At 46.4% G+C, this 27,807-nt stretch overlaps 1 protein-coding gene across 2 annotated transcripts in view; it reads left to right on the top strand.

Annotated features, from left to right (window-relative positions):
• The first annotated feature begins 3,518 nt into the window (after positions 1–3,518).
• The window catches only part of PLA2G12B (phospholipase A2 group XIIB), a 59,682-nt gene continuing 35,393 nt past the window's right edge, over positions 3,519–27,807 (top strand). Inside the window, exon 1 of one of the 2 annotated variants that reach the window (XM_077259114.1) lies at positions 3,519–3,917. In XM_077259114.1, coding sequence (XP_077115229.1) covers positions 3,689–3,917 — 229 coding nt within the window. In that variant the 5' untranslated portion in view covers positions 3,519–3,688. The remainder of the gene's footprint in view (positions 3,918–27,807) is intronic. The other variant, XM_077259113.1, reaches the window with a different exon arrangement.

Raw genomic sequence — 27,807 nt, forward strand, 5'->3', positions numbered from 1 at the left:
GGAAGATATCCATACCTCCCAACTTTTGAAGATGGCAAAGAGGGACAAAGTTTGCGTCGCGCAACGCGCACCGTGGCAATTTTTAGGCCACACCTCTGACCACACCCATTCATAACTAGCCACACCCATATCCACGTCCCAACCACACCCATTTAGCACTGCTGATCACACTTTCATAAAGAATAATTATAAAATAATATAATGGCCACACATGATGCTCCATACTGTATAATGGCCCCACATGATGCTCCATACTGTATAATGGCCCCACATGATGCTCCATACTGTATAATGGCCCCACATGATGCTCCATACTGTATAATGGCCCCACATGATGCTCAATACTGTATAATGGCCACACATGATGCTCCATATTGTATAATGGCCACACATGATGCTCCATACTGTATAATGGCCACACATGATGCTCCATACTGTACAATGGCCCCACATGATGCTCCATACTGTATAATGGCCCCACATGATGCTCCATACTGTATAATGGCCCCACATGATGCTCCATACTGTATAATGGCCCCACATGATGCTCCATACTGTATAATGACCCCACATGATGCTCCATACTGTACAATGGCCCCACATGATGCTCCATACTGTATATTGGCTGCACATGATGCTCCATACTGTATAATGGCCGCACATGATGTTCAATACTGTATAATGGCCCCACATGATGCTCCATACTGTATATTGGCTGCACATGATGCTCCATACTGTATAATGGCCACACATCATGCTCAATACTGTATAATGGCCCCACATGATGCTCCATACTGTATAATGGCCACACAGTGCTCCATATTGTATAATGACCCCACATGATGCTCCATACTGTATAATGGCCACACATCATGCTCAATACTGTATAATGGCCCCACATGATGCTCCATACTGTATAATGGCCACACAGTGCTCCATATTGTATAATGACCCCACATGATGCTCCATACAGTATAATGGCCACACATGATGCTCAATACTGTATAATGGCCCCACATGATACTCCATACTGTATATTGGCTGCACATGATGCTCCATACTGTATAATGGCCCCACATGATGCTCCATACTGTATATTGGCTGCACATGATGCTCCATACTGTATAATGGCCACACATCATGCTCAATACTGTATAATGGCCCCACATGATGCTCCATACTGTATAATGGCCACACAGTGCTCCATATTGTATAATGACCCCACATGATGCTCCATACTGTATGACCACACATCATGCTCAATACTGTATAATGGCCCCACATGATGCTCCATACTGTATAATGGCCACACAGTGCTCCATATTGTATAATGACCCCACATGATGCTCCATACAGTATAATGGACACACATGATGCTCAATACTGTATAATGGCCCCACATGATACTCCATACTGTATATTGGCTGCACATGATGCTCCATACTGTATAATGGCCACACATGATGCTCAATACTGTTTAATGGCCCCACATGATGCTCCATACTGTATAATGGCCACACAGTGCTCCATATTGTATAATGGCCCCACATGATGCTCCATACTGTATAATGGCCACACATGATGCTCAATACTGTATAATGGCCGCACATGATGCTCCATACTGTATGACTGCACATGATGCTCCATACTGTATAATGGCCACACATGATGCTCCATACTGTATAATGGTCACACATGATGGTCCATACTGTATAATGACCACACATGATGCTCCATACTGTATATTGGCCGCACATGATACTTCGTACCGTATAATGGCCACACATAGCTACTCCTACACATGCGGCCGAGCTCCGTACACACGCGCTCCGCTCCGTACACCTCGTACACATTTAGCTCCGCTCCGTACACCTCGTACACATTTAGCTCCGCTCCGTACACCTCATACACACACGGCTCCGCTCCGTACACCTCATACACACACGGCTCCGTTCCGTACACCTCGTACACACACGCACTCCGCTCCATACACCTCGTACACACACGGCTCTGCTCCATACACCTCGTACACACACGGCTCCGATCCATACACCTTGTACACATTCAGCTCCGCTCCGTACACCTCATACACACACGGCTCTGCTCCATACACCTCGTACACACGTAGCTCCGCTCCGTACACCTCGTACACACACGGCTCCGCTCCATACACCTCATACACACACGGCTCCGCTCCGTACACCTCATACACACACGGCTCCGCTACATCCACACTGTAAACACCTCCTGACCCCACACACGGCAGCTTACCTCATCCAGCACCATGGCAAGTTGGCAACCAGCACAGCCGAGTCCTGCAATCCACGGAGGTTCCGATCATGTGACCCCTGACTCCTCCCCCCTGTGACCTCATCTCAGGTCCTGTGGCCACGAAGCAGCCAATATGTTGTGTGCTGTGCTCAGGCAGCTTTGCGGGTGCAGGGATGAGGCTGACCGCCTGATATTGCAGCACACCTCCCAACCACTGCGGGACAACTAATGTCCCGACCGGGATCGCGGGGCTGACTGTCAAAATCAGGACTGTCTCGCTGGATCTGAGACAGTTGGGAGTTATGGATATCCCACTGTTCAGAGCCGCAATCTGCGCTCTGTGCTGGCCAAGCCTCCAAGGCCCGACTATGCCTGTCGACAGCTGAGGCCCAGACCTCTCTGCCCCGAGCCTAAGAGATTTTCAAGCTAAGAAGGAGAGGCATGCTTGCGATAGAGAAGGAACAGTGTGAGTGAGCAGGGCCATCATTTCCAGCTATCACCTATGGTACTGGGGTCGGCTGGGACTAGGATTACAGGTTGGGAGCGGGCCAGTTGGAGTGTGGGAGGCTCAATGAGCTTTAATAAACTACATAAGGAAGAGACTTGCGGCCTAGCAGGAAAACCCAGTGACCCCCGCTAGAGCCAGAGCTTTGAGTGAGAACTCATGTGGTGACTCCCAAGACTGGGCGCACCGCTAAAGTTAAGTAGTAAAAGACTTTCTTCCTCATGCTAAACCTGTTATGATTCCCTATACTGTTAAACTGCATATCTCCTAACTGTTTAAAAGTTATTCTTGTATATAAATAGCAGTATATCAACCCCTGGCGGTTTCCGCCTCATAATGCAATTTGTATACTTCCAACCACATTCCGACTAGATGTGTCTGGCCTCACTCAGTGCACTTGCATTAAATTAGGCCATGTACGTGAATGTGACTGCATACATGCAAATCACATACATCTCCTGGCGCCAGCACCTATAAATCCTCAAAGTGCGCAGTGCATGCAATGTGAGGATTCACAAGTGTGCAGTCATATAGAGTGACTGCAGACTTGCAGCCTAAGGCCAGACAACCCTTTAAATGTCCGTCATAAATTAAGCCTGATGTGACTTATTTTCACTATACACACTATTTGAATTTTTGTAATAATATTATCCCTGATAAAATACACCTATTTTAGAAATTAAGGGACTATATCTCTAATTCTAGGCATGTTGGGATAAACCAGTTCAGATTCTGACTAATCAGTTCCCGGTCTGACTTACACCGAGGCCAACCTTTGAACTGCATGTTGTCTATATTGTGATTATTGCAGTGACCTCATCTGAGCTGCCACTTCAGTGTATAAAGTCCATTTTCAGACAAACGCTCACATAACAGAACATTTTCTCTATACTTCTGACTTTTTAAGACAGCATGAGGACGACTATTAAAGCCGCTGTGCTATGCCTGGCACTTGGTATAGTAACAAGTACAGATGATGTAACGCAGACTAGTGCCACTCAGATTCCCTCTGAAGATTCCTCATCAGACTGGGGTATTGGAACAATAAGGGATGGATTTGAAGCAGTCAATGGCTATTTTGATTCCTTCTTGGAACTCCTGGGTGGAAGAAATGGAGTTTGCCAATACAAGTGCCGTTATGGTAAGTCTAATTTTTTTAAATGATCGAGGCACAGTATGTGCATTTTAATTTGTACCTTCACCTGCTATAGAGACCCGTATAAGTAAATAAATGAAAAACAGCGTGGGGTCCAGTGTAATTTTCATAACTAGCTGAGGGAAAGCCCATGGCAGAGGGCTGATATTAATAATCTAGGAAAGGCGCCATTAGTTCTAAATGTTCCCAGGCTATTAATAACAGGTCACAGCTGTTTGGTTAGCCTTTACTGGTTAGATTACAGGGGACTCCATAAAAAAAGACGTAGATTCCTCCTATATTTACCAGCAAAGGCTAAACAGACAGCTGTGGGCTGATATTAATAGCTTTGGAAGGGGCCATGGATTTGGCGCCATGCCTCGCTCTTCCAACTTGCTCTGGTGCGGTGGCAAGTGGGGTAATAATTGTGGGGTTGATGTCAGCTGTTTTATGGAAGCTGACATTAAGCCTATGGGTTAGTAATAGAGAGGCATCTATAAGACACCTCCATTACTAACCCCATAGTCAAATGTAATAAAGACAGAGACCAAGTAAAGCCCTTTAATTAAAATAAGCACACAAACTCGTTTATTTGAAATAAATACTCCTCACCCCTTTACCTATTTACTATTGTAAAATAAGAAATAATGAAACACCATATTTCTCACCTGTCGCCGATAATCCATTTGTCCCAACAATTACATTTTGTTGATTTTTTTTTAAGCTGTGTATTTTCACTGCGTTAAAAAACGCAGCTTCTTATAGATCCAGTAAATGGATGGAATTTATAGAAATTTCATGCGAGCTGCGTGTCTGAAATTCGCATCATTAATTTCTCTTTCAAGTACACTGAGTTTTATGTGCAGATTTTCCCAACTGCATTATACGTATGCAGAAAATCTGCAGGTAAAAAATACATGTAATCTGCACTTTGATAAAGTTTTATCAAAGACAAATACCAGGACGTACTGTATAAAAAAACAAAGCAAAGCACTGACACACCAAAAAGACAAAAAACAAAGCATCAAAAACACAATAAAAAAAAGCATTCAAAAATTTTATTTATATAGCACCATTGATTCCATGGTGCTGTACATGAGAAGGGGTTACATACAAGTTACAGATATCACTTACAGTAGACAAACTTACAATGACAGTCTGATACAGAGGGGCGAGGACCCTGCCCTTGCGGGCTTACATTCTGCAGGATTATGGGGAAGGAGACAGTAGGTTGGGGGTTGCAGGAGCTCCGGTGTTGGTGAGCGGTAGCTTCAGTAGTGATGAGGAGGCAGCGGGGTCAGTGCAGGCTGTAGGCTTTCCTGAAGAGATGTGTTTGAAGGATCCGAATGTGGTGGATAACCGGACGTGTTGGGGCAGAGAATTCCAGAGGATGGGGGATATTCGGGAGAAGTCTCGGAGGCGATTGGATGAGGAGCAAATAAGTGTGGAGGAGAGAAGGAGGTCTTGGGAGGACCGGAGATTACGTGAGGGAAGATATATGGAGATTAGTTCAGAGATATAAGGAGGAGACAGGTTATGGATGGCCTTGTAGGTCAGTATTAGTAATTTGAACTGGATACGCTGAGGGAATGGGAGCCAGTGAAGAGATTTGCAGAGGGGGGAAGCGGAGGAGTAGCGAGGAGAGAGATGGATTAGTCGGGCAGCAGAGTTAAGGATGGACTAGAGAGGTGCAAGGGTGTTAGCAGGGAGGTCACAGAAAAGGATGTTGCAGTAGTCAAGGCGGGAGATGATGAGGGCATGCACAAGCATTTTAGTAGATTGAAGGTTGAGGAAAGGATGGATTCTGGAGATATTTTTGAGCTGGAGGCGACAGGAGGTGGAAAGAGCATGGATGTGTGGTTTGAAGGACAGGGCAGAGTCGAAGGTTACTCCGAGGCAGCGGACTTCCGGTATGGGGGAAAGCATGATGTCATTGATTGCGATAGATAGGTCAGGTAAGGAAGATCTGTGGGATGGAGGAAAGATGATGAGTTCAGATTTGTCTACATTGAGTCTGAGGAAGCGAGAGGAGAAGAAGGAGGATATGGCTGATAGGCACTCTGGAATTCTGGACAGCAGAGCGGTGACGTCTGGGCCAGAGAGGTAGATCTGAGTGTCATCAGCATAGAGGTGGTACTGGAATCCATGGGACTTTATGAGTTGTCTCAAGCCAAGTGTATAGATTGAGAAGAGTAGGGGTCCTAGAACAGAGCCTTGGGGGACTCCAACAGAGAGAGGGTGGGATGAGGAGGTAGTGTGGGAGTGGGAGACGCTGAAAGTGCGGTTGGAAAGGTACGAGGAGATCCAGGATAGGGCGAGGTCTTTGATGCCAAAGGAGGAGAGGATCTGTAGTAGGAGGCAGTGGTAAACTGTGTCAAAAGCAGAGGACAGGTCTAGAAGGAGGAGTACAGAGTATTGTCCAGTAGCTTTGGCGGTAAGTAGGTCGTTAGTGATTTTGGTCAGGGCAGTCTCGGTTGAGTGATGGGGGCGGAAACCAGATTGTAGATTGTCGAACAACAAGTTAGATGAGAGGTGGGAGGAAAGTTCAGCGTGGACGTGCTGCCCCAGGAGCTTGGAAGCGAATGGGAGCAGCGATATTGGGCGATAAAATTTACTTAATTTACTTAATAGATGCAGAAATACACCATCAAACACATACCAAAAACTCAATATGGGAATGTAGCTTCATGATATTTTCACATAGAGCTTTTTGATGAGGAATTAGAAATAGATTCTGCTTCTAAATCCTCATCTAAAACAGCATCAAATGTTCCTTGAATAAGTTTCCTACTGATTAGTATGAGAAAAGCTCCTGTCCACAAAGTACTGTTTTTTTTACATTATTTTTAATATTTCCCAGTAAAAGTAATAGGAATCTTATCCAAAGAGTATTTGAAGCATTTTTATGTGGATTTTCAGTAAAATCTGCTTCTAGATCCTTGTAAACAAAAACCTGTGTGAATAGGCCATAAAAAGAAGAGGTGAAGCATGCACATGGCTCTAAAAAAAAATCAAGTTGTTTTCAATTAATGTCTAATGTTTCAGAACTCCCATAAACAACAATAAAGCAAGCAAAAGATACGGAAGGCCACTGGTCTACTTCACATAATGCATTTAGCAGAAAGCCACTCCATTTTCCTGATGTATGAGGCCTCCAGAGTAGGGTTGAGCGACTTTTACTTTTTCAGGATCGTGTCGGGTTTTGTGAAACCCGACTTTATCAAAAGTCGGGTCGGGTGAAATCGGCCGATTATTGAGAAAAGTCGGGGATCCGACCGAAATACGAAACCCAATGCAAGTCAATGGAGAATCAAAGTCGGCAGTGAGTGGAGGACAGGAAAACACCAACAGAGCCCATTTTAATGCCAAAAAACATCAATTATTGTTACTTAAGCTTGTCAATCTTAATTTACCTTATAATAATAGTTAGCCATTGAAAATTTGGGGGTCATTTGGCAACAGTTGTGGGGGTAGTAGGGCTGGCTCAAGTTTTTAGTGGGCCCAGGAAACGTGGACTACGTCACGGCGGTGGAGCAGTGAGAGGTCAGTATTTCAACTTTGCAAGTGCTGTGATCCTGAGCAGGCAGGGGGGGCCCACTCGTTCGTATTGGCACTGGCACAGGGCCCCTCAAAGTACGGCGGTGTGTTTGCACGGCGGGGGCGCCTCCCACCGGCAGCGACACTTTTGCGTTCTCTGAGGGGCCCTGTGCCTGTGACGTCGCCAACGAGTATGCCCCACCTGTTGAAGGAACCTGCACTTTCATCTGCACCTTCCTCTTTGTCCCCGTGTAAGGTGGTATAGTATGCGTGAAGGGGAACCAGACTTTCTGCAGGGTCAGATACTGGCTATGTAGAGTGCAAGGGGAATGTAGTGGTCTGGGTCAATGTACCGGCAGACTCATCTAGCAGTGGCTGGGCAATGGGCAGGATGAGGAGGAAACACAGATATAGGCCCAAAGAATAAAGTAGGCTAAATTCAGTTCAAAATTGGTAACAGGAGTAAACAGGCAGCACTGTTTTGTTCAGTGGAGAACAGCAAGGAGCGGCAGACACCGTTAGTAGGCCCAACCAAACCAGTAGGCCAAATGCAGTTTTAAAATTCCTATAGGCCGAAAGCCTGAAGATTGAAGCTCAGGAGAAAAACACAGGAGAATACCAAGGAGCGGCAGACACCGTTAGTAGGCCCAACCAAACTAGTAGGCCAAATACACTTTAATATGTGATATGGGCTGCAAAATGAGGCTCTGCTTTGTGCAGTGAAGGACAGCTGTATTGAGTGGCACAGACAGACATAGGTAGTAGGCCTAAATTAAAAAAGTTGGCTCAATGCAGTTTAAAATTGGTTACAGGGGTACACAGGCGGCAGAGCTTTGTTAAGCGGAGGACGATTGTCAGGACTGGAGTGGCCCAGACAGACTTAGTAGGCCTAAAATAAAAAAGTAGGCGAAATGCAGTTAAAAATTGGTAACAGGGGTACACAGGCAGCATTGTTTTGTTAGGCGGAGGACGATTGCTAGGAGTGGCGCAGACAGACTTACTAGGCCTAAAATAAAAAAGTTGGCTCAATGCAGTTCAAAATGGGTAACGGGTACACAGGCAGCATTGTTTTGGTCAGCGGAGGACGATTAGTAGGAGTGGCGCAGACAGAATTACTAGGCCTAAAATAAAAAAGTTGGCTCAATGCAGTTTAAAATGGGTAACAGGGGTACACAGGCAGCACTGGTTTGGTCAGCGGAGGACGATTTCTAGGAATGGCGCAGACAGACTTACTAGGCCTAAAATAAAAAAGTTGGCTCAATGCAGTTCAAAATGGGTAACAGGTACACAGGCAGCATTGTTTTGGTCAGCGGAGGACTATTAGTAGGAGTGGTGCAGACAGACTTACTAGGCCTAAAATAAAAAAGTTGGCTTAATGCAGTTTAAAATGGGTAACAGGGGTACACAGGCAGCATTGGTTTGGTCAGCGGAGGACGATTGCTAGGAGTGGCGCAGACAGACTTACTAGGCCTAAAATAAAAAAGTTGGCTCAATGCAGTTCAAAATGGGTAACGGGTACACAGGCAGCATTGTTTTGGTCAGCGGAGGACGATTAGTAGGAGTGGTGCAGACAGACTTACTAGGCCTAAAATAAAAAAGTTGGCTCAATGCAGTTTAAAATGGGTAACAGGGGTACACAGGCAGCACTGGTTTGGTCAGCGGAGGACGATTGCTAGGAGTGGCGCAGACAAACTTACTAGGCCTAAAATAAAAAAGTTGGCTCAATGCAGTTCAAAATGGGTAACGGGTACACAGACAGCATTGTTTTGGTCAGCGGAGGACGATTAGTAGGAGTGGCGCAGACAGAATTACTAGGCCTAAAATAAAAAAGTTGGCTCAATGCAGTTTAAAATTGGTTACAGGGGTACACAGGCGGCAGAGCTTTGTTAAGCGGAGGACGATTGTCAGGACTGGAGTGGCCCAGACAGACTTAGTAGGCCTAAAATAAAAAAGTAGGCGAAATGCAGTTAAAAATGGGTAACAGGGGTACACAGGCAGCATTGTTTTGTTAGGCGGAGGACGATTGCTAGGAGTGGCGCAGACAGACTTACTAGGCCTAAAATAAAAAAGTTGGCTCAATGCAGTTCAAAATGGGTAACAGGTACACAGGCAGCATTGTTTTGGTCAGCGGACGATTAGTAGGAGTGGCGCAGACAGACTTACTAGGCCTAAAATAAAAAAGTTGGATTAATGCAGTTTAAAATGGGTAACAGGGGTACACAGGCAGCACTGGTTTGGTCAGCGGAGGACGATTGCTAGGAGTGGCGCAGACAGACTTACTAGGCCTAAAATAAAAAAGTTGGCTCAATGCAGTTCAAAATGGGTAACGGGTACACAGGCAGCATTGTTTTGGTCAGCGGAGGACGATTATTAGAAGTGGTGCAGACAGACTTACTAGGCCTAAAATAAAAAAGTTGGCTCAATGCAGTTTAAAATGGGTAACAGGGGTACACAGGCAGCACTGGTTTGGTCAGCGTAGGACGATTGCTAGGAGTGGCGCAGACAAACTTACTAGGCCTAAAATAAAAAAGTTGGCTCAATGCAGTTCAAAATGGGTAACGGGTACACAGACAGCATTGTTTTGGTCAGCGGAGGACGATTAGTAGGAGTGGCTCAGACAGAATTACTAGGCCTAAAATAAAAAAGTTGGCTCAATGCAGTTTAAAATGGGTAACAGGGGTACACAGGCAGCACTGGTTTGGTCAGCGGAGGACGATTGCTAGGAGTGGCGCAGACAGACTTACTAGGCCTAAAATAAAAAAGTTGGCTCAATGCAGTTCAAAATGGGTAACGGGTACACAGGCAGCATTGTTTTGGTCAGCAGAGGACGATTAGTAGGAGTGGCGCAGACAGAATTACTAGGCCTAAAATAAAAAAGTTGGCTCAATGCAGTTTAAAATGGGTAACAGGGGTACACAGGCAGCACTGGTCTGGTCAGCGGAGGACGATTGCTAGGAGTGGCACAGACAGACTTACTAGGCCTAAAATAAAAAAGTTGGCTCAATGCAGTTCAAAATGGATAACGGGTACACAGGCAGCATTGTTTTGGTCAGCGGAGGACGATTAGTAGGAGTGGCGCAGACAGACTTACTAGGCCTAAAATAAAAAGTTGGCTCAATGCAGTTCAAAATGGATAACGGGTACACAGGCAGCATTGTTTTGGTCAGCGGAGGACGATTAGTAGGAGTGGCGCAGACAGACTTACTAGGCCTAAAATAAAAAAGTTGGCTCAATGCAGTTTAAAATGGGTAACAGGGGTACACAGGCAGCACTGGTTTGGTCAGCGGAGGACGATTGCTAGGAGTGGCGCAGACAGACTTACTAGGCCTAAAATAAAAAAGTTGGCTCAATGCAGTTCAAAATGGGTAATGGGTACACAGGCAGCATTGTTTTGGTCAGCGGAGGACGATTAGTAGGAGTGGCACAGACAGACTTACTAGGCCTAAAATAAAAAAGTTGGCTCAGTGCAGTTTAAAATGGGTAACAGGGGTACACAGGCAGCACTGGTTTGGTCAGCGGAGGACGATTGCTAGGAGTGGCGCAGACAGACTTACTAGGCCTAAAATAAAAAAGTTGGCTCAATGCAGTTCAAAATGGGTAATGGGTACACAGGCAGCATTGTTTTGGTCAGCGGAGGACGATTAGTAGGAGTGGCGCAGACAGACTTACTAGGCCTAAAATAAAAAAGTTGGCTCAATGCAGTTCGAAACTGGTAACAGGAGTAAACTGGTGGCACTGCTTTGTTCGGTGGAGGACAACTGGAATAAGTGGCTGACACAGTACATTGGCCGAAATAGTAAAGCGGGCTAAATGTCTGCAAAAAAATGTTTGTAAATAAACAGGTGGCAAAGCAACGTTCAGGGGTGGGTTCCTCTGCTGACTACCAGATAGTGGTAGTTCGCGCACAGTATTCACAGGTCAAAATGGAGGGCATGGTCCCTGCATATACTTACTATCATCTCTCAATTTGTATTGCCAGTGCCATTGAAGGATTTAACAGCACCGACTAAACAGCGGTGGAGCACTGTTTGAGCTTGGGGGGGGAACACTCTCTCGTTGGCGGCGGTACTGGCCCAGGGCCCCTCATATTACGATGGTGTGTCTGACGTTGGGTGTGCACCCCCACCGCCAGAGACACTTAATTGTACTATGAGGGACCCTGTGCCAGTGCCGTCGGCCAAAAGTGGGCACACCCACCTGTCCAGGCAAATGACACTCGCACAGGTGCTTGCGCCAAGTGGTGACCACGGGTCCGTGGGGGGAGTCAGCCCACTTAGGGAGGTATTAAAAATGGCCTATGGTGGACATTCATCAGCAGCAAATGGAGGAATTGGAGCAGTCAGTAAGAGGAGTCCAAAAGCAAGACCTTTTTAAAGGAAAGCTACGTGTCAGCAGGGGAAGGTGGGGCAAAAGAATTTGAAATCCATGATTGGTTCATTTTAATGAAGGTTAGATCATCAACATTTTGGGTAGCCAGATGTGTCCTTTTTTCAGTCAGTATTGAACCAGCAGCACTGAAGACTCTTTCTGATAGCACACTGGCAGCAGGGCAAGCGAGCTCCTGTAATGCATATTCTGCCAATTCAGGCCAGGTGTCTAGTTTAGATGCCCAGTAATGAAAGGGGAATGACCTGTGAGGGAGAACATCGATAAGGGAGGAAAAGTAGTTTGTAACCATACAGGACAAATGCTGTCTCCTGTCACTTTGAATCTATGCAGCTGTCCCTATCGTGTCAGCGGTCATTGAAAAATCACTCCACAACCTTGTCATAAAACGCCTCTGTCCAACGCCACTTCGGATTTCTGCACCGCTAGCACCTCTGCCATGTTGCCCCCTACGGCTCGTGTGAGAACCATCACCGCCGCTGTGTGCTGGGAATGCCAGAACCAAACGGTCTACAAGAGTTGCTTGTTTGGTAGCCAATATTTGCTCTAGGTTCTCATGTGGCATGATATTTAGCAATTTCCCTTTGTAGCGTGGATCCAGTAGGCAGGCCAACCAGTAATCGTCATCGGTCATCATTTTGACAATGCGGGGGTCCCTTTTTAGGATACGCAAGGCATACTCAGCCATGTGGTCCAATGTTCCAGGTGTCAATCTTGCAAATCTACATCACAAGTGTCCCGCAAGAAACCTGTACCAGACCTTGCAACGGCACCAGTTTCTATTGCCCCCTGAGAAGCTCCCTCCTCCCATACATATTCATCCCCATCATCCTCATCCTCTTCGTCCGCCACCTCGTCCTGGACAGTTCCCTGACCAGACAATGGCTGACTGTCATCAAGGCTTCCCTCCTCCTTGGCTGCAGACGCCTGCTCCTTAATGTGCGTCAAACTTTGCATCAGCAGACGCATAAGTGGGATGCTCATGCTTATGATGGCGTTGTCTGCACTTACCAGCCGTGTGCATTCCTCAAAACACTGAAGGACTTGACAGAGGTCTTGTAGCTTCGACCACTGCACACCAGACAACTCCATGTCTGCCATCCAACTGCCTGCCCGTGTATGCGTATCCTCCCACAAATAAATGACAGCACGCCTCTGTTCACACAGCCTCTGAACCATGTGCAGTGTGGAGTTCCACCTTGTTGGAACATCTATAATTAGGCGTTGCTGGGGAAGATTTTGCGATCGCTGATGGTTCAGCATACGGCTGGAGTGTACGGGCGACCGGCGGATGTGCAAACAAAGTTTTCGCACCTTCAGGAGCAGGGCTGGTAACTCAGGATAATTTTTCAGGAAGCACTGCACCACCAGGTTCAAAGTGTGAGCCAAGCAAAGTATGTGTTTAAGTTGTGAAAGGGCTATGGCAGCCATAAAATTCCTTCCGTTATCACTGACTACCTTGCCTGCCTCAAGATGTACACTGCCCAGCCATGACTCACTTTCTTGCCGCAAGAACTCGGCCAGTACTTCTGCAGTGTGTCTGTTGTCGCCCAAACACTTCATTTCCAACACAGCCTGCTGACGCTTACCACTAGCTGTTCCATAATGAGACACCTCGTGTGCAACACTGGCAGCTGCGGATGGAGTTGCCAGGCGACTGCGCACTGTGGACGAGCTGTCGCTTCTGGAGGAGGAGGAGGAGGAGGGGTGTCGAACGCCTACTGCCAACTGTTTCCTAGACCGTGGGCTAGGCAGAACTGTCCTACTATGGCTGTCCCCTGTGGACCCTGCATCCACCACATTAACCCAGTGCGCCGTGATGGACACGTAACGTCCCTGGCCATGCCTACTGGTCCATGCATCTGTGGTGAGGTGCACCTTTCCACTGACAGACTGCCTCAGTGCATGGACAATGCGGTCTTTGACATGCTGGTGGAGGGCTGGGATGGCTTTTCTCACAAAGAAGTGGCGACTGGGTAGGTCATAGCGTGGTACTGCGTAGGCCATCAGGTCTTTGAAAGCTTTGCTTTCGACCAACCGGTAGGGCATCATCTCTAACGAGATTAATCTGGCAATGTGGGCGTTCAAACCCTGTGTACGCGGATGAGAGGATGAGTACTTTCTTTTCCTCACGAGAGTCTCTTCTAGGGTCAGCTGGACAGGAGACCTGCAGATGGTGGAACTAGCGGTGGTGGCAGGGGTGGACATGGCGGATTAAGAGACAGTTGGTGATGTTGGCCTACATACAGTGCTTCCTACAAATAACCTTCTGATTCCCTGCCTGCTTTGGCCTTGCGACGATCCCTCCACCTTTGCTGCTGGTGGTGTCCGAACCGGTGGGCTTACAGTAAAGGAAGCAATGTAGTGTTGCTGACTACTTTCATTCTGACCAGGTGCACCAACGGTACAGGACGTTTGGTAATTAGTCCAGGCTTGCAAGTGCATGCTGTTTAAATGTCTACGCATGCACGTTGTATTTAAATTTTGAAGAATCTTCCCTCTGCTAAAGGTCTTTGAGCATTTCTTACAGATCACTTTAGACTGATCATTGGGATCTTGGTCAAAAAAATGCCACACTGCACTCTTCCTACTATGGAATTCCTTTTCAGGCATTGCACGCTGTGCAACTTTCAGCGGTTGGCCACGCTGTCCTAAAACTGTTTTTGTCACACGTTTTGCGCCTGATACGGGCCTGGCTGATGACAGCTGTTGCGATGTAGATTGGTGTTGCTGCGGATAACCCTCCTCCGCTTGTGAGCTAGTGCCAGCGGCACCCTCTTCCCCCAATGGCTGCCAATCTGGGTCAAGAACTGGGTCATCTATCACCTCCTCCTCCACAATGTCATGTGCACCTTCCTCAGTGTCACCGTGTAAGCCGGTGCTATAGCGTTCGGGACAGGGCACCATAGTCTCATCAGGGTCAGATTCTGGCTCAGGAAACTGCGAGGTCAATGTAGTGATCTGAGTCAATGGAACAGCATCATAATCTAGCTGTGGCTGTGCATCAGTGCACTCCATGTCCGATTCTTCTTGTACTGGGCAGTGTACAATTTCCCTTTCTAACCCTGGCACGGTATGGGTAAAGAGCTCCATGGAGTAACCTGTAGTGTCGCCTGACGCATGCTTCACTTTTGGTTTGGGAGAAGGACACAAGGAAACGTCTTTTTCCAGACCGGAAGCATCCACTGATGACTGGCTGCTCTTAGATTTTGAACTTTGGGAAGAGGAGGCGAACGAGCTAGAGGCTGAGTCAGCAAGGAAAGACAAAACTTTTTCCTGCTGCTCCGGCTTTAAAATCTGTTTTCCTACTCCCAGGTAAGGGAGCCTTCGAGGCCTTGTGTAGCCAGACGATGACGCAGGCTCAACACCTCCAGCCTTAGGTGCTACTGTGCTTTTGCCACTACCACCAGATGCAGCACCACCACCACCATCAGTACTAGCTGGCAACCCCCGCCCACGGCCTCTTCCACCAGACTTCCTCATTTTTGGTGGGGAGACACTGAACCACAACTCTGGCCCAGTGGTATAACACAACACTATGAACGTGGCAGAAAGTGGCTGCCTGAATAATATGACACACTAGCAGTACAGCAGAATATAAACTGTGTGAGAATTACTATCTCACTTTTGGGGGAGACACTGAACCACAACTCTGGCCCAGTGGTATAACACAACACTATGAACGTGGCAGAAAGTGGCTGCCTGATATATGACACACTAGCAGTACAGCAGAATATAAACTGTGTGAGAAATACTATCTCACTTTTGGGGGGAGACACTGAACCACAACACTGTCCCAGTGGTATAACACAACACTATGAACGTGGCAGAAAGTGGCTGCCTGATATATGACGCACTAGCAGTACAGCAGAATATAAACTGTGTGAGAAATACTATCTCACTTTTGGGGGGAGACACTGAACCCAACTCTGGCCCAGTGGTATAACACAACACTATGAATGTGGCAGAAAGTGGCTGTAATTATTATTAAAAAAAAAAAAAAAAAAAAATGCAATAACAAGCTTCCTACAATGATCTCAGGGCAAGTTTGGCAGCAATAAAAAGGACTGCTAAACAAAAAAATTGGTAGACAAATAAACAAGACAGGTAACTGTGCAGAAAGGAGCAACAGGATTTTTGCTTTGAAAAAAGCAGTTGGTTTGCACAGCACCGTGCACACAGCTATGCAGCTGCTGCACCAAAATATGACCTCCACTGTCCCTGCACAAAAAGGTGGTGTGGGACAGTGAAAATCGCTCCAGCACAAGCGGTTTGGGGGTTTATATTTCCTCCCTAACTCTGTCCCTGCTTCTGACTAACAGCAAACTCTCCCTATGCTCAGATCGGCAGAAGTAAGATGGCGGTCGGCATGCACGCCCCTTTATAGCTCCTGTGACGCCGCAGACAGCAAGCCAATCACTGCCATGCCCTTGTCTAAGATGGTGGGGACAGAGACCTATGTCATCACGCTGCCCACACTCTGCGTCCTCCTTCATTGGATGAAAAACGGCGGTAACAGCGTCATAAGAAACGCGACTTTGGCGCTCTGATCGTGTACCGCATGGCCGATCCCACACTAGGATCGGTTCGGATTTCATGAAACCCGACTTTACCTAAAAGTCGGCGATTTCTGAAAATGACCGATCCGTTTCGCTCAACCCTACTCCAGAGTTGTTTACACAATGTACCATTAGTAGTTGCCAGTCCTTGCTCCTCAGCTGTACGCCATTACTCTTCAGTGTCTGGCTGTCCAAATATATTCAATCCAGTAGTCAAGTATTTTTCAGTCTATATGGTTGGGGGCTGCACAAAATGGTATTTGATGCCGCATGTGGCCTCTGGGCTGCAGGCCATATACCCCTGGATTAGTCATTATTGTGTCAGCCCTGAACAGCACCTTTAAACTGGGCATGCACATTTTGAATTGGGCATGGGCACGTGATCTAATGTGTGTGGGGTATGGGGTATGTGATGCAGTGACCTATGTTACAGCCAGGGGGCACTGTATGTGCTCCTCAGGATACGCATGGAGGCGTATCTATAATGGTGACAATGAAACAGTGTCCGGCATGATTGTAAATGTCCGGTATGTGTCGCAGAGGGAGTCTGTGCTGTAAGCCTGTAGTATTGTTGTTCTGGGACCTGTAGTCCCACAAGTATTTGTATAGTTAAAAGAGAGGCTTGCAGGGTTAGTCGGAGAGCTGGGCGGGACTGGCTAACCACACGCACCTCCCACCTATGGGGGTGGTTACAGCTACATAATGTGACCAGAGTCTGGTCACATCGTTCAGAGTGTATGGACCTGAATGGTCAGTGTGTGAGGTCCTGTGAATGAACTGTTTGTTGGAATGTCCTGGAGTGGACTGGATTCCTGGAAGCACATGGTGAGGCCATGGACTGATAGTCTGTGTGTTGGAATGTCCTGGAGTGGACTGGATTCCTGGAAGCACGTGGTGAGGCTATGGACTGAAGACCTGTGTGTTGGAAGTGCTTGGGAATGGACTTCCTGAATAGCGCATGGCTACTGTGTTGGGGAAGCTACAGTTCCGTCTGCGGGTCTGGACTATCTGAAGTGCCCTGGTCACAAGGACAGTGATCCCAGTTTGGCAGCTTCCCTGGGAACCAAGTCTGACTGGAGTCAGTGTGTGGAGTAGGAGCTCCTGTAAGGTAACTCCAGATAAAGGGGGTTACGGGCAGTGCTTAGGATGTTCCGTTGATGTAAATAATGAACTGTTCGCGATGCGGTTTATGATGTTTAATAAACTGGATAGACTGTTTTTGTGAGAAAACAGGCCTGAATGCTTTAATCCCGTTGCCAAGCGAGTGTCCCCCAACCCACTCAGGTAGCTCTATCTCACAGGCAGCACAACAGCATGTTGAAATCCAACATATGTCAACAACAATTTTATCTTCCCTAGAAGACAAGCTGACATATTGTAGGTGAAAGACAGCAAGTTATTCCCCTCTCTCTAGTGAAATGAATATGCATACTCTCCTGATTTGACTGTGCATGTTTATGGAGGAGGTGGATTAAATCTCAAGTGTATAGCTATTTTTATAAACTCAGCATCAAGGGTCAACAGACAACTTTCAACCCTGTTGAGGTTGCCATTCAGCCACTCCTATTACCTCTATCACCACATACATGCTTGTGTTATCAATGGGGTGAGTTGGTAATACGATTTTTAGACACATCTGGCATTTATCTATAGGAAACACAGAAGAATTAGGAACTAAAATTCAACATGTCTGATCCTTCTTTCCCAGAACCTCATTTATTGAGGGAAAGTCAGGAGGTGCCCATACTCAAAGGATAGTCAATAAAACGTGTCAGATAGCGGGTTTGTGGCATTATTTTATCTGTGCATTACCATGTGTTCTATAAGAGTCCCTAGGTAAATAACTAAAAGGCATCTTTTGACATCAATTAGCTATATTTAGGCTACTTAAACACCACCTAGGAATCAGAATAGGGCACCAGAACACTTTAAATGGGGTGTCTAATTTACAACTATTTTAAATACCTTTTCTTACCATGCACTAGATTTGAGCTGCTCCTAACAGCTCACTCTATGAAGGACCTGACATGGCTTTGTGGTACACATACAGCAGTTGATCCCCAACGTATCCAGTTCAAACTACTAACATTAACCTACAAAGCTGTCCATAATCTGTCTCCTCCGCATATCTCCTAACTAATCTCCCGATATCTTCCCACACGTAATCTCCGATCCTCCCAAGACCACCTTCTCTGCTCCACACATTTACGTTCCTCACCCAATCACCTCCAAAACATATCCCAAGTATTCCCCATTCTCTGGAATTACATGCCCAACATGTCCGATTATCTACCACATTCAGAACCTTCATATGGAACTTGAAAACCCATCTCTTAAAGAAAGGTTACAGCCTGCAGTGACTCCCTGCCACCTCACCACCACCGGAGCTGACAAAATCCCCCAACCCACTGTCCCTTTTCCCGTGATCCCGTAGACTAAACCCACAAAGGCAGGGTCCTCTCCTTCCTGTACCTGTCTGTCATTATTAGTTTGATCATTGTAATTTATATTTTGTATGTAACCTCTTTTCACATGTAAAGCACCATGGAATCAGCGATGCGCTAAAATAAAAAATAATAATAATTATAATAACAAGTTTATTTGGCATCATGCAATGCATCATTTCTCCTGTGGTGGCGCTACAGATTACAGCTGGCTTCCTGTGATTAGCTTATTAATTAACAATAAGGCATTATCTAAAATAGACAAGCTCTTGTAATGAAATTGGAAAACATGTTTTGTTATGAGCTTCTGTTTAAGGACTCAAAGATGACCTAAATCCCAGTAAATGTATCACTTGAGGTATGTAATGGTCCTTAAAAATGAATTCACTGTGGATCACCAATAAAATTAGCTTTGTTTACTGTTTATTACAAATTACCTAATCCCTACAATCTGTAGAAACGAAGTGTGGCCTGTCTCTAGAACAAAACAGAACATGCTTATTGCACATTATGTAATGGGTTGGGGATTATTTATATTGTAATATAATTTATATCACTTTTTAAAATCACATTTTTTGAAGAAGTCTTTAAACTTTATAATTAGGTTAATGCTCCATGTATTAATTGCTTATTATATTGATGGATGTAATGCTGATCTGTCAGCAATACAATATGCAAATCCACTTGCATAAAATAATTCTGCTTTCAGTGCCATCAAGGCAGTACAGGTGTTACTGGGTGACCCACAAACTGGGCAAACCTGTCAAATCTTTCCCAACTATTACTAGTCACAGTGTCTCCTATAGTAAATGAACAAGACTCATTTAAAAAGGAAATAATATATGGGAATAAATATTATGTATTTCACTTGAGTTGTCCTGGTATATTATCTACTTCCTCTGAGGGACCACTAAATATGTGGAAAATCAAAAGGAAGGCTAGACAATAATTTTCTTATACTATACTCCCACATGGGCCCAGGGATTATGAGAGTTATTGACCACAGTGTATGATATTTTTTTGTTGTTGCTGAAAAGTCAATGGTTTATCCCCAGGTGTCCATCAAAGGTTCAAGATGGCAGAAGAGAATTGTAGAAGGGTCATTACCACCCATTATTTTATGATTTCACACACAGGCGGTATGAACTCTAACTGTCGGCCTAACATCTGTCTCTCCCGACTTTCCTGTGCACATGAGTGCTCACATGTTTTCGATGGTCAGGGTGAAGATAGCTGCTCCCAGACACCTCTGGCAGTGGCTTATTTTCCTTAAAAATTAATACATCAAGCGTTGAAGTTCCATCTAGCTGATCCTTCTTTCTTCAAACATCATCTGCTTCGAGAGAATTGGGAGGACCATCACACATAAGATCGTCTACCAGGTCTGCTAAAATCAGCGGGTTTGAAAAACTTTCAACAATCAGGAGCTTAATCCCCAAAAAATGACAAATCATTCATTTCACTTCAGAAAGCGTTGTAAGCTGCCAGAACATACACTCACCGGCCACTTTATTAGGTACACCATGCTAGTAACGGGTTGGACCCCCTTTTGCCTTCAGAACTGCCTCAATTCTTCGTGGCATAGATTCAACAAGGTGCTGGAAGCATTCCTCAGAGATTTTGGTCCATATTGACATGATGGCATCACACAGTTGCCGCAGATTTGTCGGCTGCACATCCCAAAGATGCTCCATACAAGGCAGGATGGATCCATGCTTTCATGTTGTTTACGCCAAATTCTGACCCTACCATCCGAATGTCGCAGCAGAAATCGAGACTCATCAGACCAAGCAACGTTTTTCCAATCTTCTACTGTCCAATTTCGATGAGCTTGTACAAATTGTAGCCTCAGTTTCCTGTTCTTAGCTGAAAGGAGTGGTACCCGGTGTGGTCTTCTGCTGCTGTAGCCCATCTGCCTCAAAGTTCGACGCACTGTGCATTCAGAGATGCTCTTAGGCCTACCTTGGTTGTAACAGGTGGCGATTTGAGTCACTGTTGCCTTTCTATCAGCTCGAACCAGTCTGCCCATTCTCCTCTGACCTCTGGCATCAACAAGGCATTTCCGCCCACAGAACTGCCGCTCACTGGATTTTTTTTCTTTTTCAGACCATTCTCTGTAAACCCTAGAGATGGTTGTGCGTGAAAATCCCAGTAGATCAGCAGTTTCTGAAATACTCAGACCAGCCCTTCTGGCACCAACAACCATGCCACGTTCAAAGGCACTCAAATCACCTTTCTTCCCCATACTGATGCTCGGTTTGAACTGCAGGAGATTGTCTTGACCATGTCTACATGCCTAAATGCACTGAGTTGCCGCCATGTGATTGGCTGATTAGAAATTAAGTGTTAACAAGAAGTTGGACAGGTGTACCTAATAAAGTGGCCGGTGAGTGTATATTCTGTGTTACATGGAGCTCATTGGATGAGCGTCTAATGGCCAATCCAGGCACCATGGCATTAATAGCATCATTTTAATGAAACAAAAATGTAAATCATGAGCATACTGTAATAGGTAAAGTTGTACGAGTTGCAGTATCTAGCTATCAAACATGGATCTACAAAAGACAGAGGTATTTGAAGGGAATACTCACCGAGTCACCAGTTCAAGAAAGTTAATAAATGATTGGTATTTGCTGAGACATTTGTCTTTTCCTTAGACTTAAGTAGGTTCACCTTCAACCTGCGTTAAAGAATGCTATTAGGCAATTGTGTTCATGGTAATTCCCCACCATAATGTTATTATCTGAATTATTTTTTTTCTGTGGGACTGACCTAAAGTGTTTGAGAAAAAGGATGGATATACAGGGCAAAAATGGGACATTTTCTGCTGAACGGTTTCATTTTATGAAAAGACTTTTAAAGGGAAGGAGAACACTTAAACCCAGTTGTGTAAGGCAAAAAAAGTCTGATTGTATTGAACATGTAAGCCTGAACAACAGTCTGATGCAAGAGGCTGTAATTAGGTTGTCTGTGGTGAGAGAGATCCAAAGGTTGCAGACACTGGGCTGCTGTTCAGAGTCCTGATTTCTGAACACCCTTTCCTGTGCTAAACAAGTTCCATTTCATGGAGATTTATTTTCATTATGTTTCTATTCACTATAGTATTTTGTGACCCTCAAATTGTGACACCAGTAGTGTTGAGCATTCCGATACCGCAAGTATCGGGTATCGGCCGATATTTGCTGTATCGGAATTCCGATACCGAGATCCGATACTTTTGTGGTATCGGGTATCGGTATCGAAACAACATTAATGTGTAAAAGAAAGAATTAAAATAAAAAATATTGCTATACTCACCTCTCCGACGCAGCCTGGACCTCACCGAGGGAACCGGCAGCGTTGTTTGCTTAAAATGCGCGCTTTTCCTTCCTTCCGTGACGTCACGGCTTCTGATTGGTCGCGTGCCGCCCATGTGGCCGCGACGCGACCAATCACAGCAAGCCGTGACGTAATTTTCAGGTCCTTCTAGGCATTCAGTATTTTAAAATTACGTCCCGGCCTTGTGATTGGTCGCGTCGCGGTCACATGGGCGACGCGACCAATCACAAGCCGTGACGTCACGGGAGGCAGGAGACGCGCGCATTTTAAAATGCGCGCGTGTCCAGCCTCCCGTGACGTCACGGCTTGTGATTGGTCGCGTCGCCCATGTGACCGCGACGCGACCAATCACAAGCCAGAACGTAATTTTAAAATCCTGAAGGACCTGAAATTACGTCACGGCTTGCTGTGATTGGTTGCGTCGCGGCCACATGGGCGACGCGACCAATCACAAGCCGTGACGTCACGGGAGGCTGGACACGCACGCATTTTAAAATGCGCGCGTCTCCTGCCTCCCGTGACGTCACGGCTTGTGATTGGTCGCGTCGCCCATGTGACCGCGACGCGACCAATCACAAAGCCGGAACGTAATTTTAAAATACTGAATGCCTAGAAGGACCTGAAAATTACGTCACGGCTTGCTGTGATTGGTCGCGTCGCGGCCACATGGGCGGCACGCGACCAATCAGAAGCCGTGACGTCACGGAAGGAAGGAAAAGCGCGCATTTTAAGCAAACAACGCTGCCGGTTCCCTCGGTGAGGTGAGTATAGCAATATTTTTTATTTTATTTTTTATTTTAATATATTTTACACATTAATATGGTTCCCAGGGCCTGAAGGAGAGTTTCCTCTCCTTCAGACCCTGGGAACCATCAGGGATACCGTCCGATACTTGAGTCCCATTGACTTGTATTGGTATCGGGTATCGGTATCGGATTAGATCCGATACTTTGCCGGTATCGGCCGATACTTTCCGATACCGATACTTTCAAGTATCGGACGGTATCGCTCAACACTAGACACCAGGGAAAAAATAAAAACCATACCATTTTTTTCTTTAATAAGGAGTAATTTATATGTGTGTCCTCCAAGCCTGCTCTATCATGAAGGTAACAGGTCATCTGCATAAGGAAACATGCCTCAGCAGGATAACAGGGGATCCATTAGCGAGAAGTATTTAGTCCATTTTGTCTTCTGGAATCTGGTAATAGATCCTCTTTACAGGGAAGTTGGATTGCCCCCAGGCACAGGGCAGTGGGGTACTCGGTACCGGGTCCCTTCTGTCTTGGTTCTGGGAATGTCACGGTGGCCCGACCTGGTCTGTGGCCCTGCTAAGGGGCGCCCAATTAAAGGTGTAGTTAGTTGTTTGTACGATGTTCGTGACGCCACCTGTGGTATTCGGTCAGGGTGACCGACGCTGCCAGGGGTCCACTGGGGTGATGGAATGGCAGCTAGATGGTATACCTTCCCACAGATGAAGTATGTCCCCAGGGCTTCCCAGTAAGGTAGATGATGATGGTGTAGGTCGCAGTAAATAATGAGGACACAGGGTTGCAGTCTCTTTAACTTTTACTGAAGACTTCAGCATCCACAATCCAGAGCACTGCTAACAGGGCTGGCTAAGTCCGGCCGGTCCGAAGGCACATCCAGAGTTCCCTTTGCAGGTGGAAATCAGTAGCCTTCCTACTTGCACCTGTGTGTTGTAGTACCTCCCTGCTGAGCACCACGGGATAGTCCTCACAACTGTCGTGTATGTTTCTATATTCTCTCTCTCCGTCCCCCAGATGGTATGGATCGGACGACCCGTATGACAGGGTAGGCCTGGAGCTATTTTATAGGGACCCTAGAGACGCCCCTCTCCCACAATTTGCCTCCGTTGTCTTCATTAGATATTAAGGTTGGGCAGCCAACTTGGAATTAACTGTCCGACCGTAGTTTGAAGTAATGCGTAGAGCCTATTACACCCTCGGTGTTCCGGCCACCGGCTACGCGCCTCAGAAGGATGTTGCTGATCTTAAGGCAGAACTCCTCCCGGTATTATCTACTTGTGCTGTGATCTCGTTTCTCACTTCTCCACAATATACTCCACTTCTTGTCCTTTCTTAGGATGCTGCTGCAATGGGATGCAGGCGCAGCTCCGTAACGTTCTATCTCTTGCTAAGTCTCTGCCAGGATCCCACCCCTGACAGGGACCTCTGTCTGCAGCTCAGATGTTCCTCCTTCTTCCCCTGTCTGCCTGACAGGTCTTTCCTGGGTCTCACCCAGTAGCGTTCTCCTCTAACTTCCTATCCAACTCCCAGTTTTACCCGAGTGTGAGGAGTGGCCTAATACATAGAACCCTTTGCTCCCCCTGGTGGTTGGATTGTGAAGTGTAGTGTGTGACTGTGATACCTGGTGGTGAACTCCTTTAGTGCCATCAGACGTAACATCACTCCCCCTTGTGGAAGAGCGACATTACTGCAACGACCAGGACTCTGGGGCGCTGCAGATCTATCAGTAGGATCAACCTTCCTAAACTGTCTATATGGGCATGTAGGTCTTAGAAAATGGAATAAACTGATAACTTGATAGCTGCGATCATCTTTTTAGGGACTCTATAGCGACAGGGTCTGTTCCACAGGACTGGCGCATAGCAAATGTGGTACCAATATTCAAAAAGGGCTCTAAAAGTGAACCTGGAAATTATAGGCAAGTAAGTCTAACCTCTATTGTTGGTAAAATATTTGAAGGGTTTCTGAGGGATGTTATTCTGTATTATCTCAATGAGAATAACTGTGTAACTCCATATCATCATTTCAGCTTTTATGAAGAGGTAAGCTATAGACTGGACCACGGTGAGTCATTGGACGTGGTATATCTTGATTTTTCCAAAGCATTTGATACCGTGCCACACAAGAGGTTGGTACACAAAATGAGAATGCTGGGTCTAGAGGAAAATATGTGTAAATGGGTAAGTAACTGGCTTAGTGATAGAAAGCAGAGGGTGGTTATAAATGGTATATTCTATAACTGGGTCGCTGTGACCAGTGGGGTACCGCAGGGGTCAGTGTTGGAACCTATTCTCTTCAACATATTTATTAACGATCTGGTAGAAGGTTTACACAGTAAAATATCAATATTTGCAGATGATTAGTGTTGAGCGATACCTTCCGATATCGGAAAGTATCGGTATCGGAAAGTATCGGCCGATACCGTCAAAGTATCGGATCTAATCCGATACCGATACCCGATCCCAATGCAAGTCAATGGGACGAAAATATCGGAATTAAGATAAACCCTTTCTTTCCTTGTAGGTTCATTCTACATGAAGGAAAACAACTAAGAATAATGTAGGATGTATTGGGGGACGTGGCGGAGACATGAAAGTCACAGAGGTTTAGCCCAATCAAATAGAATAGCAGGAATTTTATTTTTTTTTATGACGTTCGGCATTAGAAAGATTTTGACTATGTTAATTTTTTTTTATTTTGTCAGATATTGATGTTTCACTACTTCCACGCCCTTCACCTTCTTTTTTACTTCTCCCACACTTTCTTCTTCATTATCCTCATCATCAGCTTCTTTGACATCAACTTCTTCACCTTATTCATCTTCTTCTTCATCTTCTACCTATTATTTTTTTTGTTACATTGTTCATATTCTTTTTATTTTACTATTATCTTCTTCATATTCAACTTCTTCATCATATTCTTATTTGTGACAGGCATTCCCGTAGTTGTTATCTATAAAAGTTTGAAGATTACACCTTCCGTTCTGCCTGTCACAAAAGAGTTACATTTGTCCGCGTTCAGTTTGGCCTGCAGCATCAGGCTTTATCCAGGGGCACCACGAGGAGGAACGGACTCACCCCCATACACTGCTTAGTCTTCTTCTGCTTATAATTTAGATAATATCTTTTGCTCTGATATTTAGTCTTATGCTTAATGTTCTTCTGCTCTTTGTTCTGCAGCCTCTTGTTCTTCTGCTTCTCGGTCTTCCAGTTCGTCGTCGTCTCCAGGGTTGTCGTCTCTGGTGTCGTCGTCATCTTAGGGGTGGTCTTCCGGGTCATAGTCTTTAGTCTCTTGAACTTGGAAATGTAGCAGAAGGTACAAGAAGGCTGAGAAAATGCCGAGAAACAGCTGATGGAACTGGAACTCGGATGGCTACCCGAAGGTCCAAGAGCCAATGGAACTACCGAGGACCAGCTGACGTTACTGGAACCCGGTTACTAAGCAGGAGGTACCCGTGCCTGAAAGCACTACCAAGGACCACCTGACGTTGGTGGAACTCGGATACCCAGAGGGAGGCACCTAAGCCAAATGCTCTGCCCGGAACCAGCTGACGGTACTGGAACCAGGATGGGGAGCAGAAGGTACAAGAGCAAAAGACACTGCCGAGAACCAGCTGATGGTACTGGAACCCGGATGGGTAGCCGAAGGTCCAAGAGCCAATGGAACTACCGAGGACCAGCTGACGTTACTGGAACCCGGTTACTAAGCAGGAGGTACCCGTGCCTGAAAGCACTACCAAGGACCACCTGACGTTGGTGGAACTCGGATACCCAGAGGGAGGCACCTAAGCCAAAGGCTCTGCCCGGAACCAGCTGACGGTGCTGGAAACAGGATGGGGACCTATTCAAGCTTGTCTTCCTAGAGCCCCAACTAGCAGTGTTGGAGCAAAGGGTCAGCAGGGGGAGCAGAGTGTAGGCCGAAGCCTGCACTGGCGGCAGCTTTGTGTCTGCGTGGCTGTTGCAGGACACGTTGCCGGCTACACAGCAGGGGAACAGCTGGCGGTGCTGAACCCCACTGACACATTGGCGAGGTGTTTGTCTGTGCAGCCAGCACTTCCAGACAGCAACTAGCGGTGTTGGAGCCCGGGCTCTGCAGGTGGAGCAGAGTGTTGGCCGAAGCCTAATTGAACCGATTTCAAAGGTAACCTTTAACCCCCCCTCAGGGGTTACAAACTACAAGAGCCACAGCTTGGGCAGCAGTAATGCTGCACAAGTCTAAGGTTGCTCTTTTAATTTAGCTCCTTGCACACGCAGAAAGAAACACGTCTAACATTTAGGCCCTTAAGCAGTCAAACTGTTTTGGAGGCGTGAGTTCCCTTCGTAATGAGACGCAGCACAGCTGGCAAAAATCCCACCTTGGTGCTTGGCGCGGCCTCCTGAGCGTCGTTATTTGCTGTACAGGAGTCTTGTGCTGTCGTGTTATCCCTTGGCCTTGCGCTGTTAGCGCTGCCCGTCTTCTGACATCATTTCATGTCGGGCGGTGCGGTTCACGTTGACCATGAATCCCAGCCCCGCAGTGTCTTTACATAGTTAAAACACTGCGGGGCTGGGATTCCTGGCCTGGCGCAGTACATATGTTCGCCTCTCACACTCGGGTCCTTACACCTGCTTCAGACTGTGCGGCGTCAGCTGATCCCTTGTCGCACGCCACGGCCATGAAGCCGCACAGTCTGAAGAAGGCGGAAGGAGATGAAGGACAGGCGAACATATGCACTGCTGATGCCCATCAATCACACCCTCGCAGTCTAAATAAATAAGACACCGAGGGGCGTTGTGTGGGCCAGGGCGGCCGCAGAGGCGCAGCCAGCCAAACAATGATGCCAGAAGACGGGCAGCGCTACCAAGGGGGTTGCAGCGTGTCATTACAAAGGAAAGTCACACCT

The sequence above is a fragment of the Ranitomeya variabilis genome, chromosome 4 (assembly GCF_051348905.1).
Source record: "Ranitomeya variabilis isolate aRanVar5 chromosome 4, aRanVar5.hap1, whole genome shotgun sequence".
NCBI classification, from domain to species: domain Eukaryota; kingdom Metazoa; phylum Chordata; class Amphibia; order Anura; family Dendrobatidae; genus Ranitomeya; species Ranitomeya variabilis.